Here is an 18034-nt window from a genome sequence, read left to right as displayed (position 1 = left end):
CTGTCAGTGCGCTTACCTTAATTGCAGTGTGGTGTTGCTAAATCCCAGGGGAGTTTGCCCTGGTTAGCCAAGTCGTTGTAGTGATTTCAAAGAAATTAAAAACCAGAATACAAAAAAAAACCCCAAACCAAACAACAAAACACAAACCACAGCGTACTTATTTTGATCTTAAGTACAAATTTTCATTTTAGGTATTAGTGCTTCCTGTCTTAATTTTGATAGAGGTTGTTACCATGAGGTACAGCACAATGGCTTATTAAAGCTCTAAAAGGAGGTATACTTTCGTATTTGCCTTTTGGGCAATGTGGAATTAGCAATAATGAGTTGCTGCTATTACAGGGAGTCCCAGCTTCACTGTTGTGCACCAGTTTTAGGAAGGAGGCAGAAAATTGTCCAGCCATTAGGGTGTGCATTGGAAGCTACCACTTCTTTTAAACCAGATTTTCATCACCACCCCACCCCCCAGTTATTAAAAGTGCTTTCTGAAAGACTGTGCTCCTGAGAGACTGATGTTCAGTTTTGTGCTGCCATCCAGGCTAACAGGCACTAGCAGAACTTTTCTAGACAGAAATATTGAGTTGATGGCATGCTTCTACTCTCACAAGCCTAAAGATGAATGCTATTTTATTATTACTATTGATGGTCAAGTGTCTGAAATACCTTTTGGGTGCAGTTATGAGTAGTGTGAAAGCTCATAGTTGTGGTAAGTAAATGGCTGCCTTTTCAGGTTGCAGCATAAGCCCGAGTCCTCCAAGAGCAAGTGTGCTTGCCACAGATTGGAGCAGTGTTGATTGGCTAACGAAAATGAGTTGTAATTAAGCTGAAATGTGTGTGTTGGGAAGAAACAGGAATTAGAGAAGCTTTTTAAAGCTGTAGGGAAGAATGGTAAACTGAGCCAAGTATCCTATTAATCAACTGCACATCAACTGTTTTGCTTTGTGGAAGTATAGACAAAATTTATTCATTTATTTGAAAAATGCAATTTTTTTTCATGCACAAAAAACGTATGTCTGCAACAACCCAAGCTATGGTGCCTGTAAATGAGTACTCCCTGGATCAGTTGTCAGAGCTGATCTTGTAAATGGAAACAAGCAGGATCTTTGAGAGCTGAGCTGGGGCCTGCCACAGCACAGCATGGCCATGCTTGGGGGAGCTGCCTGCGGTTCACTTGCTTTGGCTTTGTGTCCAATAGACTACATATGGGTTTTTCGACCTCAAGTCCGTGCAATAGGTTTTTCAGACACACAAACTATTCTTACTGTAGAAACTGACATGGCCTACTGAATGTTTTTAAGAAGAGAAGCATTATTTTACTTTTCTTCTCACTTTCCCAACAGCTTTGTACAATGTTCTTCTCATATAGACAGTTTTTCTCCACATATTATGCCTTGTCTAGAGATAGTATTTCATTGAAAGGCCATCTAGTTAGTCCAGCCCCTCTGGAGTGAGCAGGGACATCTTCATCTAGAGCAGGTTGCTCAGAGCCCCGTCCAACCTGACCTTGAATGTCTCCAGGGATGGGGCATCTACCACCTCTCTGGGCAACCTGTTCCAGTGTTTCAACACCCTCATCACAAAAAACCTCTTCCTTATATCTAGTCTGAATCTACCCTCTTTCAGTTTAAAAACGGTTACCCCTTATTCTATTGCTACAGGCGCTACTAAAAAGTCTGTTCCCATCTTTCTTATAAGCCCCCTTTAAGTATTGAAAGGCTGCAATAAGGTCTCCTTGGAGCCTTCTCTTCTCTGGGCTGAACAACCCCAACTCTCTCAGCCTGTCCTCATAGGTGTTTCAGCCCTTGGATCATTTTTGTGGCCCTCCTCCGGACCCACTTGAGCAGGTCCATGTCTTCCTTATGTTGGGGGCCCCAGAACTGGACACAGAACTCCACGTGGGGTCTCACGAGAGCGGAGTAGAGGGGCAGAATCACCTCCCTCGACCTGCTGGCCACACTTTTGATGCAGCCCAGGACACGGCTGGCTTTCTGGGCTGCAGGTGCACATTGCCGGCTCATGTCCAGCTTTTCATCCACTGGTACCCCCAAGTCCTTCTCTGCACGGCTGCTCTCAATCCACTTACCTCATATTTACCCTATGACAGTTATTTTGCATATAATAATTTTGACTGTAGGTGTGAGATGGTGCTGGAGGAAATGATGAAACAGCACAGTTTGCATGCTGCTAGAAGAACATAAGCATTAGGGTAATTTTGTGAAACTTGTTACAGTGACTTGGGCTGACCTGAGAAGTAAGTTAAAGGAGATGAATGCGTAACAAACTACAGTGGGTATTAAGTTGCAGTGTAGGAGCTATGTCAAGACCGAGCTTGTATGGATTACTGTAAGCATGCAATTGAGTGGTCGAGTGGTCCATAGACTCTTGACCAGCACTGGAATACTAAGGTAGCTAAAGAACTAAGGGCTATCAAAAAAATAAAAATAAAAAGCACCATCCCACCCCCACCCCCCCCCAAATCTATGTGTGGTAGTTCTTGAAGCAGCAAACTTGTGAATCCCCCAAACCTGTATGTTTTTTGAAGGAAGTCTTAAGAAGTACTTGAAAGAAATATCCACTAGGAATTACTGAACAGCCCAGAAAGTCCTCTGACTAGGTATTAGTTAGAGGTTGTGAGATAGTAGAACAAGACAAGAACAGGACAAGCATTTGGAGATAGCTTCAAGGAAATGACTGATGGAGAAATGTACTGTTAAACAGAAATGAAGCTTAAGGCCTATGGCTGTTCTTACCATTGGCTTCTAGCTAAATTGAACATGGTTGGAGAAGGAACTATTGCTTTGGTCCAAAGTGGGCTCAAGCAACTTAATTATTCAGTGACATCATGTGGCAGGGGATACAAAGTTTTCCCTCACTCTTTTTATCCAGGGAGCATAATTCGGTGCATGAGAAGGCTAGAAGAATTGCTTCGGCAGATGTGCCAGGCTGCAAAAGCCATTGGAAACACAGAGTTGGAAAATAAGTTTGCAGAGGGTATGTATTCCACTTCCACGGTACAAGAAGTAATTCTATAAAGCACATGAAAGGAAACTGGGGGGTGGGTGTGACAGGTAGGGCAATATTTGGTAATACAAGCTTCTGGTTTTGACTTCATGGTAAACAGCATCATTGCTTTGTTTCCAGATAACATCTCTGTTATAAAGTTTGACTTAAACAGGTAGTGTTTTAATGCATACGGATAGTTTAACCCAGTTTGTGAGTGAAAATGGATGTACAATGACTTTTATTTAGGACTTGTTAACACTTTCTCTACTGCAAAGTATTATGTGCCTGTAACTGTACTTAAAATGGTGATAGTGTCAGTTATGAGTGCTGGATATTAATACTGTTTTCCTTTTTAATAGGGATTACAAAAATCAAGAGAGATATTGTGTTTGCTGCAAGCCTTTACCTGTAACAGAAAGTATCTTCTAAAAACAGTACTAGATTCACATTACGGAACAAGTTCATCAGCTTCACGTGCTACTTCCAGCTCAAGTCATTATTTCTTTTAATGGTGTGTATTTAAACCACAGTTGTTTCAACAAGGCATGTACAAACAGCAGTGTACGTAATATAACTGTTACCGTGTTTTCAATAAAAATTTACAATTTGAATAGCTTTTTCTTTTAAGCAAGAGCTTGAACCAACAGAAATTTAAATTTTAGATATACAATAACTGTGGCGGATGTTACTATATACAGGTAAAGTGAGCATCTGAGAGCAGCAGCAGTCCCTTAAAGGCATTTACTTATATTACACAGTTAGACTTGTGAAATTGTTTTCCTTTCAGAGAGCAAGACAGGTGAGGTGGGTTGTTCTTCATGGTTGATGATTGCTACCAAAGTGATTTCCATTTGTTGGAGTCTCATGTAGGGTTGTATGGGAATCTTCTTTTGGTTGAAATGTACATCCTCTCACTTTGAAGAAGTCAGACACATACACAACCTAAGTGAACAAATCAGTGTTAAGCTCCTGCACTTGTAAGTCTTTGAAACAATGGGTAAATGCTTTTGCAAAAGGTAAATTCTGTGATCAAAACTAATAAGAAGTTTAAACAGATTAAAACATGAGAAAATTGCTAGGAAGTCTCTCATAAAATTCTGGCACCTGTTCTTGCAATAGCTTTTTCTGCAGCTATTACCCCCCCTCCCATTGACCACATAGCCACTGATGGTTTAAGCCAAATTCAATGCTTCTGTGCTAATTAACTGCTCTAAGTGCCTTGTCAGGCACTGCTTCATTACAATAGCCTTAGTTCAAACAACTCTAAATGAAGGAGCAGAATATGCAGATATGCTTGCTGAGCGCCCACATCACATGTATGGATAAATTTATTCTGTACTTGTGCTTTACCTGAGGAAGAGGGTTCCATAGTTAGTAACTATTATTCTCTGGAGTATTACTCTCACTTGCATTTCTTTAAAAGCTGGTTAAAACAAGCTTGGATTGCTTTCCTTGGCAAGGTTCACAGTAGCTCCCTCCCCCATACACGTGTCTCACCCACAGCTCCAGCAGCTGTAAGACCAACTCTGCCTACATTATCCTTTCCTGCATTCCTTTGAACATACCACCTCACTTCCTTCACAGCTACTGACAGGTGCCTTGATCCAGTTCTGCAGCTTGCTCTCTTCTCGTTGCCCACTTCACCAGGTCATACTAGTAGACATGCTGGGTACAATGCTGCATGAAGTGCAGTAAGTGAGAAGCCTTCTCTCATGATCCCTTCCCTTTCTATGTCACCTCCTCCCCTCCCACTGCAAATGTGAGAACTGCAGAACACAGTTTAGGGCACTGGAGGAAACCATCTTCCACACTGAGGGCTGGCTGATGACCCAGCATGCTGCTTCAGCGGCATACCAGATGAGTTTCAGCTTCCACTTAATGCTGAATCCACTCAACTCAATTTAGTGCTCTATTTGCAGTTGCTGCCCCAGCATGCTCTTATCTCAGCTTTCAGAACTCTCCAGTTCTTTCAGATAAGGGTTTTGTTTGGGGGTTTTTATTTTAAAAAATAATTTCCTCACCTTTCAACTCTGTTCACTGTAATGCCACCTTCTGCTTGTTATTACCAAGCATCTCTAAGATCCTCTCAGTCATGCAACACCCTTCACTAAACTTGTTTTCCTAACAAAAGTGCCCTCAGCTCTTCAATCCCTGATGTTTCTTATTCCCTGCATTCCTTTTCTTAGAAACTGAGATTGTACAAAAATGAGGGGTAAGGTTATGTTTTAGTCATCATGCAGCCATTTGATAACAGCTAATGCAGTATGTAGGGTTTCCCAGAGCTGCTCCCAAGATTTGTTTTGATGATTGACTGCAACAAGTAAACAAAGCTTTGTCTTGAAATGAACCATGCCCTTCCAACTTTAAACTGAGAAAACATTTATCTTGGAGGTGGTTCTTCCTGGTGAGCCTCAGTTCTTGGTAACTGAATTCTTCAGTATGACCTCAATTCGCTCATGTCTCTGAACCAGAAGTCTCTCTGATCTGTCCCTTGCCATGGATGACTCAACTATGGCACTCTGGTGACAGCCAGCACAACTGCTGCCACTAAGTCAACTGGGCCTGCAGCTCCAAGTTTAGCCAATTCTCTGTTCCTTGGGATAGCTTTTCCCTGATCAGTACAGCTAAGCTTCATATGCTAGATGTTGTGAACACCCTTTTAGCATTCAAAATGCACACAAGAAATGGTGAAGGATTTTAGTTTCCCATCAGACTGAAAAAAAGCAGGCTGTATAAGCTGGCAGAGAAGAGGCAAATACTTTGCTGTTGTTGCCCTTATCCTTAAAGGCATTTTTTTTTTTTTTTCCCCTCTGCTTACCTTGTACACAGTTCTCCTTTGCTATTTGTACTTGAGATTTAGAATTTGGCTAGAAGCAAGAGGTACGGTTATATAGAGGCCCACACAGTTTTGCAGTTGACTGTTTCTATCTCTGTTATTTGAAAAGCTGTTGGGCAGGGACAATTTCATGTCATCTAACAGCTAAAACTTATCTCATCATTGGCCCAGAGTCTGCCTCGATCCCCGAAGTACTATTGCTACACCCAGTTCAAGGAGTTGTCTCCCCTCTCCAGCAATTTTCAAAGCATTAGAAGACAGGTCTGCTTTCCTCTGAACACAGCCTGCAATTCTAAGGTGCTGTTTAAAAAAAAGCAGCATTTACACACACACACACCCCCCTCAGGAATTACTTACAATGAGCACAGCTACCACTGCTCCCTGAATGAGTCCTGTTAAAACATCACTCCAATGATGCTTGTAATCAGAAACACGCGAGAGACCCACATAGATAGATGCAGCAATAAGGCCAAACTGTAGAGTAGGACGTACAAGTCTTGCCCAGTCTCCTTTCATTCTGGCTTGAAGGTAAAGCTAAAAGGAAAAGAAAAGTTGTTATAAAATGCAGTAAATACAGAAGCAGTAATCACGTAAAATTGTTTTGGGTCTGTTCGAAGAGTTGAGTTGAAATTCATGTTCAGAGACATGATAAGAATCCAGTGGAAGTCAAACCAGTATTTTACTCCTGCATTAACTACAGGTAAGTCTTTCAGAAAAAAAATTGCCGGCAACCATCCAGATTTAGTCCTCCAAATACAGGGAGCCCCATCTTGCTCTGAGCAGGGAGACCATCAACAGCTTTAGAAAGTTTACATATACTATACATAGAATTGACAAGTTTTTAACTTTATTCTCAATTCCAGTCACCTTTAGTATTACCAACTTCTGGCATAATATTCCAGCTGTAATGAAGCATCAGAACTTGATAAATGACTGATAACATGTAGGATCGCACTCCTCAGCTGTCACTGGTGTATTTTATTGAGTTCCAGCTGTTCCTAGTCCTTTTTAGCTGCATGTTAACCATGTTACCACTCTGGTAAGCAAGTGGGTATGTGCAGTTCCATGCTTTTTCTCCCCCCTCAGCTCTATTTATGTTGTGTATATGTATGCTTTTGATGAGTTATCTCAAATTCACAGTATTTAACTCTATTACTTTCCCATCTAATCTTAGACCCTGCTTTTGTCTCCTTCTCTGGGCTGTCTGGGACAGACCTCTTATTTCAGCTCTAAGAGGAGCTTCTCAAATCTACCCTGTAAACATTGAATTTTTTCTGGAACTTGATCCTGTCACCAAAAAAGGCACCATAGTTACCGTATTTATGGAGAAGAACAATACAGTTGGAAGTTATATTTAACATTTCAAGTATATCTTTTCAGTACCATCTAGGAACTTCAGGTCAAGTACGAAACCTTAATTGACAGTCTTGCGAAATCATAGAAGCTAACTAAAACACAGGCTTCAAGCACCAAGACAGCACACTAAACTTCTGTTAAATCCCTCCATGGCCAACTTCAAAAGCCATGGCTACCTTTAGAAGCATTATATTTACAATGTAAATACAGCCATAGAGCATGCACTGTAGATGCAAAGGTGCTACTTTCCAAAGTTAAACATTTAGGGAATGTTTGGTTGGTTTCTCTGGGTAACTTGCATCACAGTTTTGGCATGCTGAGTTTTTCAACTATAAATGGAGCATCAAAAAGATCAACCCTATCCATAACCAGTGTTCTTTAATAGCAAGGTCAGGCTGCCACTGGACTCTCAAGAAGCTACAGCTAAGCCTGAACTGGACAATAATTTTTTCCCCCTCAAGTGGTGAGCACTGCATATTTCTGGGGACCTTAATTTCACCACTAGGGAAAATACTGTTCAGCCACTTAAAAAATTAGTTGTCACACAGTTCTTTTAACAAAAGGTGTTTTAATGGTCTTATATTAATACTGCTTCTGGATTTACCAACAGGAGATCAGAACGCTACCTCAGTGCCAAATGGAGCAGAGGTGGGTCCAAGGAACACATGCTGGTAGCCTAAAAAGAGCTGGCTGATGATTTGATACTGGCTGTTCTTTCCTCTTCCTATTCCCACTAAACTCTTCTTACAGCAGCTAAAAATACCTTGCTGTAACGAAGTTTTTTTCCATGTAAGCATTTCTGATAGTTGGCACAGATGTGTAGTCACATTAGAAAGAAAAGGGTTATGCAGCTGCAGATAGGTGGGAAACCAGGTTTACTTCTGAACAGAGGAAGAAAATGAGGCAAAAAGCAAACTTGGAAAGATGCCAACCCACAACACTGAATGACCAGTAAAATAGTCTTTGAATCTCGTTTACACAGCCTGTATTCTGATTTTCTTTCTGCTTGACAAAGCATCAAAAAAGAAACTTGGATTTAGTATCTACGTGAAGACTTCATTTCCATACTAAGAGAGTCATCTCCAGTCATAAAGAAGATCTGGAGCTGCTTTATGACCTGCAGAACACATGCAGTTGGCTACAGGCTTCATCAGTTCTGGGTGCATCTTCACCAACTCCAGTAGCTGTACAGGAACTCCCCAAAGCCGTTCTTGCACCTTCTACCAGCAGACGGTTTTATATTGTTCTAAAACTAGGTGTGAGAAGGGTGAGAAATCATACCACAGATAAGTGGCAGTGTGACTGATCACTGCTGTATTTAGTTTCAGAAGTAGCAGCTATCCTTCTGGTTACAACTGGGTTTTTCTGGGGTTTTTTTTGTTCAGTTGAGCATAATTGCTTATTAACCAGCTGCTGCAATGGCAAATTCTGTGTTATTTCTAAGCAGGTAACTTCAAACTGACACTGCTTTTAATAGGCTCAGGCAGTCATGCTCCCCCGCAAAGATTCTTCCCACTACCATGACTCACTCTTGACAACAGTGATATGTCTGGGCTGAAAGAGGCCAGCAGGACCACACCGGAAAATAAAGCAGCCAAAGAGAGGAAGGAGCTTTTTCCTTGTAATTCCAGTAAGTATCAACCAAGGTTGATAACTAGAAGTATGTCCAAGAGTCCTTTATATAGTATTAGTCCTTATGTAGCATGATTTGCACAATATAGAGATGTCCTGCTGTTACGCTGCATTAACACTTACTCCTATTTTGACCCTGTTGACTAACAGAGGGCAATGACTTCAGACTGTTTACAGAACCCCTCCCAAAATCCACAGCATGCCTCAGGTTCTTTTGCATCTCTTTGAAGTCATTTACAGCACAGACTTAAAGAAGGGAAACAGAAGCAAATCCTTGCCTGTCTCCCCACCCAACTCTCTTTCCTAGAAAGGAATAAGCTTTACAGGTAAAACTTGTAATCTACAGAAGCAGCAGGAGCTTTAGGAAACATCTTCTGGTTAATACTACTGTAATGCCTCTTACCAGCATTTCACTTGTTACTGAGAAATACATTTGGTGAGTCTATGAAGTCATGAGGAGCATCCAGAGCTGTTCTGGTAGCAATGTGCTCCTGTCAGTGACAGCTACGTGACCATGCTAGCTCCCCTGCTATCCTGTTTCTGAGCATCTGTCTGATCATTCAATAGTATCATTCAGCTATGATCTATTTCTCTTCACTCCTCCATCCTGCTGTTTCTCATGTTTGTCTTTTTCGTTCTTTTTAAAGTGCACAAATATATTTCATAGAAACTTTCTTGTAACGGGATTAAATAATCTCCAACTTTTCCCCCCTACTGGCTAATGCATAATCTATAATGAAAATATGCTCTCTTCACCACACACAACCCGAACACAAGTTTCTTCTTAATCTACGGTCTAATACTTCATTTCTAAAAATAGCACCAATGAAGAGAAACTCCTAGCCACTTCCTGGCTTCTTGCAAGAAGCCACAGACATGAATGGAAGGGTCTTTCTCTGCAACTGGAGAATTATTTGCTACTCTTAATGTTTCTAGCATAGCTTTCAAGTATTTGCTCTTCCACCAAAGCAGTACTAATATACATATACATGACTGCCTACCTAATTTTAAAGTACAGTGACTTTCATCTCCTAGATAGACTTTTGGAGGTGTAACTATGCAGTTTCACAAGAAACTTTCTTAACAGCTAACATCTCACATCCCCACCTAAAGGGCACAAAATTCTTTTAAATATACCAAAACCTACTCACTCCGCTAACTGAGGTCATATTTCAGATGTTTAATTTCAATACTTAAAACTCAGTCATTTCATTCAATACCTTCTCAGCTTTTTTCCAAAATCCTATTACATGAAAATTTTGTACTGCAAAATGTTTTGCCTATTAAGGTATGGGAAATCCTCCTGCACTTGCAGTCCTTCTTCAAGAATGGAAGTCAAAAGGAAGAAAGTTTGGGGGTTTTTTCCCCCCACCCAGGAAGAGTTTTACTTGTACCAATTGATTTGTTCTGTCACTTTTTGAAAACGGATTTTCTTCAATAGGATTTTATGTTTCCTGATATCATAAGGCCCTAGTAATCACATTTCCTACAGGTGTCCTGTTCTGCCCTAAAGCACACCTCCCTTTGGAGATGTACCTATTTTCCCTCTTATTTTTGTCTCCTCAATCCTAATATACTCACAGCATCATGACCTTAATAGCAAAACAGAGAGAGAATATGGTTTTCCTGGAGAGAAAACTCCCCTGTAACAGAGGGAAATGAGAACACTTCTCAATTTGTCTGAGTACAAGTAGTAAGAGTCCAGAGAAGAAACAAAGGTGCAGAAAGTCAGTTTTCTTATTAAGTAAGCTCTACTTTCAGAGACCATAGTAGTCAATGTAAGTTTTGGGAGAGAGCAAGTAAATGGCATTTACTTTACTTAGCTTAGCATTTACCATTAGTCATGTCTAACTTTGGTTTCAGGATATCGGCCTGAGGATTAAAAAAAAGCCCTATGGCATTACTGTTTTGCTCTTAACAGGCACAAGATCCTGCACTTGTCATTACTGCTGCTGTAATTAGTATTTGGATCCATTATTGACTACACTTAGAAAAGCTCATACTTTTAAGCAAGTCTGCTGACCCAAGAAGTCTCAAGAGCCACAAACAGTAATCAGTGCTGTGGAAATGCACCATAAGGATTCTTTCCAAACCAAGAAGCTCTGAAAAAGTAATGCGTAAGCCACCTCAAGTGTGTGTACACATGTATGTGGTTGGCCTTGGGATTTCTGGGGTGGAGGGAGGGAATATGGAGGTGCTGTGTTTTAGTGGTTTTGTTAATGAGGCAGGGGTGGGAAGGAAGAAGGGAAAGCACAGGAGGCACCAGTGTTTGAAAGTCTTCAGAAAGAAACAGCCTCAGAGTAACTAGTGTGATAAAAGACGAGGCAAAATTCTCAAGGAGACCTCGGGTTAGGAATAAAGGCTGAGAATCCAGGCACATTTGTAGGATAGGAAAATTCCATTTCTGTGGATTTCCCAAGGACATCCTTACAGGACACAATCCCCCCTGCTCCTAAAACTGTGAAGTCATCCCATTAGGAAGCTGAGTAGATGCACAGAGCGCCAAAGTAATTATCCACCCTCCAACTCCGTCAGTAAATAAGCATCATTGCCTTTCTGTGAGGAGAGGGGACTCCCCTAACCACAGTACTACACGCTTCTTTCTACAAGACAATTTGCACCAGAGTATCTTTGACACAAGCAGTTATTCAGACAAGATCCTCCAAGAGAATGAAAGAACTGAGGCATTCACCCTGGATATAATGCTATAAAGCAACAGAAAACGAACTTTTAGAGAGAAGGATGATCTGCCATCTCCCTGTTCCAGTCCTGCTCAACAATCCAGCAGTACAGACCAAGACACATCTGCCCTGGTCAGACTAGGCAACAAGAGAGGAAAAAAGCCCATTTCAGAGATCTTCCAGGGTTTCTACTTCTTCTGTGGAGGTCTGAAGAATAGCTCTTCCCTTTCTGCATGTTGCAGCAAACTTTAGAGACTCCTTTGTATAGAAGCTAGTTTGTATAAAAGCTATTATTGAAATAACCTGCCATATACAGTCTTGTGTTTATGCAAGTATTACATACAAGTGCAACAGCTTGTTTTATACCTGTAAGCACTGTATCTATGAATAAACACAGAGCTCGAGGCATCAACTGACACTGCCTGCAAACCAGAAATCAATGTGCAGTTTGTTTCATGTGAAGCTTGACGTTAATATGGATAATGCATGTAATTTTAAATGCAACAGGCTCATATCCAAACAGAAAACTATTATAAAAGCACTACAGAGATGTAGCAGAATTCATGAGTCACTCATGAGCTGGGGTTCTTTAAAAAAAAAAAAAAGAAAAAGAAAAAAGGACTTGGACTTCAAAGTTTATTTTGCCTTTTTAATAAGATCTCCTTTTCTTAACAAACACATATTTATGATCCCTGGTATATCTGCAGTATTATCTGTTCTTTAGTTTTATTTTGATTGGGCAGAAAACAGGAAAAGAATTAATTTTTCCCCTTCCAGTGAAAGGAAAAGGATGCAGGTCTGCAGTTAATTGAAGGTGGAGGTGTAGCTGGGCTGCTGTTCAAAGGGATGGTCTATCCCTTTTACTCTAACCATGTATTCCTGCTGACTCCTCTGTGCCAGCTCTGATGTTTGAGTAGCCCTACAGTAAGCTGGTACAGGGAACTGATCCATTGGACAGCTGAATTAAGTGAAAAAAATGACTGGACTAGGGAGAAAAGGCAGAATATGTACTAGTCTGGCCTCTTCAAGATAGCTGCATGCTGCTGTCAGAAAGCAACTGATGTGCAAAAGCTGCCTCCTACACATTGGGAAAAAATCCTGTCCGTTACTAGCAATAGCCCAACTCTCAATTCAATATCAAAAGCACAATCAATCTATTCTGTACAGACATTTCCCACTGGACAAGTAATGCTTTTTGGGTATTTAATCCTGAGCCTCAACTTGGCTGTACATTGCAGAAATAATTGTTTATTGACATCATTTTACCATAAAGCCGGATAAACAATACCATTTTATTCCATTGCAAATGCTAACACTTCACTCTTTGCTGATGAGAAAAAAACCTAAATGTGTTCCTTCTACTTGGAGTAACTATTTTTCTGTTGTGTCTACCAAGTTATAGAAACCTTCGCTAGAAGAACATAAGCACTGCAAGGTATTGCTTTCACCTCAGTCCTACAGGAGCCAATTGACAATAATCTCATCACTACTGACAGCCATAACTCCCAAGCAAACTATGGAGAAGTGGTTTTAGTTTGTTTGCTTACTGTTAAAAAATCTAAATACCAACATTAGAAAAATACTAGGAGTGCATACAAGTAGAAGATCAAGCATCTCCATACTTGAGCCTCACAGCATGACCCCTTATTTTTTCATCTCTGCTTCAAGTAAGATGCTTGGTACTAACCACAGCTACAGCCAAACAAAACATTTTCAGTAACAAGTGTCTTTTCATTAGTTTTTGAAGACTAGGTAGTCCTGAACTTTCAAGTGGACAGGAATACATTAAGGACTGTTCTGTAGCTCTAGGCAGTAGCATTTGGGAAGGTCAAGAAACACTGTCATGCAAACAGACATAAACTAAAATACTGTGTTAAAGGCTCCCAGGTTCTTACTTTGGTACTGTTTCACTCAACCTCCAATCCCAACATAAACAATTAAAGTAAAAGATCTTGAGAGCAAAGCTCAGTTGGCACATTTAGGAGCACGAGTACCAAAAGCAGGCTAAACCCTGCTTTCACTTCTGTTTATTTAGCCTATGATCTCTCTGCAAAAGAAGGCTGTCAGCCCAGGTCACTGAAATACCAGTCACCCTCCCGTTCTGGTCTAATTCCCTGTGACCTTGGACACACAAGATGTTCTTCCCCAATAAACTATGGGAGAGCTTGAGAGCCACTCAAGTTACATCGGGCAAAGATCCACGGTAACCCCTTTTGTTCCAAGTCTAAAGCAACATAAACACATTGCTGTCCCCAGAATAGCAGGGCAGTTTGGCTGGGTTTCTGCAGCCCTGTTCTTCATTCCAGATCAGGTGCAGGCAGGGAAGTGCCCAGGCCAGCTACAGCCAAGAGCGACTCCATTACAGCAACCCGATCCTCAGGGCTGCACTCATTTCTGCCAACAGCAACAGTTGCAGTGGGGTCATCCTCACTACTGAAGACAGCGTGCGTTTAGCATTTTAATTTACAATAGCTTTCAGACATATGTTTTTAAAAAAAAAAAAAGTTGAAGCAAAAACTTACAATTAACTGCAGCATCTCCCGCTCTAGGGGAGGGGTGCTAGTTTGGTCACGTGGACATTGCTAGAAGAGGTGTTCAACCACACTCACCCTCCCGTTCTCCCAGCTAAGACAAAATGGTTTTGTTGATACAGGAGAGATCATGCCAGCTGTTTATCAGTGAAAGGAAAGGAGCAGCAGGGGGAGGGGACGACAGAGACAATTTGGGCTCCAGCATCTGTTATCAGGTCACTGGGTTCCCACACACTGTTGCAGTCAAACCCCCTCTAGTTTCCACATGAAGCTGTTGGCAAAAAGCATGCTAGAGATAAAGGCTCTGTCTGGACCCAAACTGACTCACCTAGGCCTGCCAAATGAACCTCAGAATACATTCTCCACCACAACTTCCTGGCCTGACAGTCTGCAAGCAGATTTTTTCTGTGGTTTCACTCATTCCATATACCAGTGAGTTAGAAACTAGAAGAAGCCATAAGCCTAACCTGGAAGTAGGTTGAAAACCCAGGCCTTAAACTGGTCCAGCTAGACCCAATGGCTTTTGTACAGCCACATAGCAACATAACATCCAGTTAAAAATGCAGCAGTGACCTCTATGCTGTAAGAATGGTAAGTGATATACACTACTGCTTATTTAAATAGGTAGATTAAACAAACTATTTAACGTTCCCTAAGGTTATTCAAAGCCCACACACTTCTATTGTACTATCATTCTTCTATAACTTGTTAAAGTGCTTTATGAAACAGAATTAATGCATTCTTCTCTTTACTCTGCAGATGAGCAAACCTCCTTTCTCAATGGCAGGTGCCACATTGATTTGCAGTAGGTGCTTCCCTTGCTTCCATTTTAATGCCAGATAGTCACATACAGCAAGCTACATGAGACCAGTTCAAGTGGAGGTTTTGCACATCAGCACACTGACAATTCAAACATGGTAACAAAATGTAAATTCATTATAGTTTTCCGTAAAAGGCTTTAAGCAGGGACCACCTTAACGAAGCTGCTATCAATTATGGAAGTATGTAAGTCGATATGGTATCACTGACTCATTCCTTCTATTTAGATAACCTTTAAAGGCTTGACTGCCCATGCATGGAAGGTGAATGCTGCTCCTGCAAGGCACCTAAGAAAGAGAGTATTAAGTAACTGTAAATGCTGGGGAACAAAGGTCATTTGTGTCCTCCGAGAAAGACATGAGCTCAAGTATTTCCATTCCTGAAGTCAGAAGTAAACTTCTGCTCTCCAATGCTGTCCCATAAACCAAAAGAAAAATTAAGGAGAAATGCTTCAAATTCCCAGATACGTGCTTGATTAGACTATTCATTTTGAACAGTTCATGTGGCATGATATTCTTTCATATTTCTTTAGCTCTTTTTAAATTCAGGTTGTGTATTTTCAGCTTAGGATTTTAAGCTTTTCAGCTTCTATCCTTCATTCTGAACTAAATCACGTATTTTCTTCTATATGCTCCTTGAATGAAGAAAATGAGAGACCATCTAGATAAAATCCCTGCTTCCAGGGGAATGAAGCCCCCAGAATATAAAGACATTAAAGTTACAACATCCCTAAGAGATGAACTTTTAAAAAAAACACCCACTCAGCAGCACCTACAGGTTACAGTTTTTGTCAACAACTTCCTTCACATTAAATATAAAGGCTGAGCTGTCAGGTGTTTCCATGTACTGCCCTCACTATGAGGTGGGACATGCAGCACAGGATTATGTTCAAAATAGCAGTTTTTTCTCCCAATTCCAGCAAAGCCATGCAGTCAGAACTCAGATACCACAGTTCCCACTGAGACTTGTGGAATTTCTCATGTCACCAAAGGTTTAAAGCATCTGAAACATTTGAAAATGCTGATGAACCACCTCTCATTTCTTTTTAATCCATCATGTGCAAGTGCACAGAAGAAAAAAAAGCCACAATTTAATGTGTTTGTACTTCAGCAGTTCTGCTTTAAGTAACTGAAGCTGCAGAAGTATTTCACTACTTTGCCTAGTATTTTGCAAGGTGGCTTTAAGCCACATACTTCAAGCATCTCCCATTTCACAGCTGTTCCTGCTGTCTGTGAGAGATCATTTCCCCTTTGGTTCCCCCAAAATATTCCCTCATTTTTGAAATGCATAACCTGACAGAGTATGCGTGTTCAGCAAGTAACATTTAAGAGTATGCCATCTGCAGTATGCACACATGGCAGACTCCTCCAGTCTCTCCAGAAACCAGCATGCTAGTGTCTGGTTATGATTAATATTGCCTATGAGTAATGCCACATGTTAACGATTCTGTCCTGCTCATGACTCAGTCCGTGGCTGGAGCAAGTGTGCAAAGAGCAGATGAAGCCAGCATCAGAGTTCAGTTAACGAACAGGTTATCAAGTGCCACAGGCTTGGTTTAGAGCCAGTGGCAGCACTCTGCCTTGCCACGTGGGCAAGGGGGAGGGTTAGAAAGCAGTTTTCCTCACCTTCCTGCAGTAGCTGTTTGCTTGAAGACATATGTACTTTCTCTTTTTTTACTTTTTTGTTTGTTTGTTTTTAAATAAAAAGACCACATTGAATGCAAAGGTTGGTATGCAGTAATGCTGTGTTAATCAGCAAGGTAAAAATACCCTGCACAGGAGTCATTAACCTTCTTCAGATGTCCCTGTCAAGGCCTCCCAACAGTTTCTGAATGAATAATCTTATTACAGGACAGAAGAAAGTATAAGTCTGATCACCACAAAGCCTCTTATTTGTACTGGGCAATAGCTCAGCCACAGACAAGAAACTGGGGTGCAGGAATAGATTAAGAATGCCTTCTCCTCCAGCCAGGGTTCTGGCTATTCATTGACGAGTTTACTGAATAACAAACGGATCTCCAACAAAACACTTACTGTTTAACTCTTAACATGACATTTGTTAAGGACATTCATACCCTTCTAGTTTAAGGGAGCTAGGTAAAGCCATGCTGTCTTGCAGTTACCACAGAACTGAATGAACACAAGGACAGTTTCTGTAGCAGCTTGCTGAGCCACAGCAAGTTTTATTTCATTGCTGAACCAGGACTGACACAAGCTCTGGGTTTACAGCAATTCAAAGGGGCATACAGAGGATGGATTTGACTTCCACTGTCCCACCTCTGAGTGTGAAGCTCACACATACACAAAGCCCGAAGACAGGTAAGGTTCATCGCTGCCTGTTCAGGAACTCTCCACACAAGCTCCTTTGCACGGATTCAAAAACCCATGCCACAGGCAACTACAGAAAGCATTATTCAACCTACATGAAGTTAGTATCTTCAAAATAAAGAACTCCTGACTTTCTTGCCAAAGGTTGCATTTTTTCAAATCCTAGTAGGTTAAACAAACAAGGTCTGGAGCCCAAGCTGTATTACAGCAGGGTTTGGGGGGGTGCAGGTGGGGATGGGCAGGCAGCAGAGGCACACACAGGTTTTAATTAACAGATGGCAACGTTTGAAAATAGCAACTCCTTTTTCTCAGTCTGTACCAGCTGACAAGTCCTCCCAACCACCATTTCCTCAGGCTGCAGCAAGCAGGACTCTCCTTACACATACATGTGACAGAGGTAAAAGTTCTGACAGATTCACATCCCTGTCAAATGACTGTAATCCAGTCAGCAAAAGTTAGGAACTATACACGTTGCCACACACCTAGCAAGTTTCTTCTTGTCTCTAAGTTTGTGCTGCTGAGAGGTGGCAGTATCACACTCTCACGGTGCTCAACAAAACCATGCACAGAGAAGTTGGATCAGAAGGGTATGGCTGAACCCAATGGAGCAAATCAGTCTTAGGTTGCTGTATAGCAGTATGTGCTCCACTGTACTATGGAAATAGTGGGTTTGGCTTTGGAATCATATCACAAGTGGACCTATATAATTTTGGAGACTGCCAGTCACAATGAGCAAGTAAAGGCACTTTTTTTTTTTTTAAACAGCTGACAGGAAGTTGCACTATATTCTAGTCAAACCCAGGACATAATATTTTTATGAATTCTTTGTATTAGATAAAGACAGGTAAGAAA

The 18034-nt window shown here is 41.1% G+C and overlaps 2 protein-coding genes across 4 annotated transcripts in view; one reads left to right on the top strand and one right to left on the bottom strand.

The window, feature by feature from the left end:
* MTREX (Mtr4 exosome RNA helicase) overlaps positions 1 to 3611 on the top strand; it is a 50869-nt gene extending 47258 nt beyond the window's left edge. For both annotated transcript variants that reach the window (XM_030003418.2, XM_030003419.2), the window contains exons 26-27: positions 2884 to 2988; positions 3360 to 3611. In XM_030003418.2, the coding sequence (XP_029859278.1) occupies positions 2884 to 2988; positions 3360 to 3412 (158 nt within the window). In that variant the 3' untranslated portion in view covers positions 3413 to 3611. The remainder of the gene's footprint in view (positions 1 to 2883; positions 2989 to 3359) is intronic.
* PLPP1 (phospholipid phosphatase 1) overlaps positions 3489 to 18034 on the bottom strand; it is a 69370-nt gene continuing 54824 nt past the window's right edge. For both annotated transcript variants that reach the window (XM_030003421.2, XM_030003420.2), the window contains exons 5-6: positions 6194 to 6370; positions 3489 to 3942 (exon numbers count right to left, since the gene is read on the bottom strand). In XM_030003421.2, coding sequence (XP_029859281.1) covers positions 3817 to 3942; positions 6194 to 6370 — 303 coding nt within the window. In that variant the 3' untranslated portion in view covers positions 3489 to 3816. The remainder of the gene's footprint in view (positions 3943 to 6193; positions 6371 to 18034) is intronic.

Source organism: Aquila chrysaetos, chromosome Z (assembly GCF_900496995.4).
Source record: "Aquila chrysaetos chrysaetos chromosome Z, bAquChr1.4, whole genome shotgun sequence".
Classification (NCBI taxonomy): domain Eukaryota; kingdom Metazoa; phylum Chordata; class Aves; order Accipitriformes; family Accipitridae; genus Aquila; species Aquila chrysaetos.
Note: the sequence above shows the minus strand (reverse complement) of the source record. Positions and strands in the feature narration are given on the sequence as shown.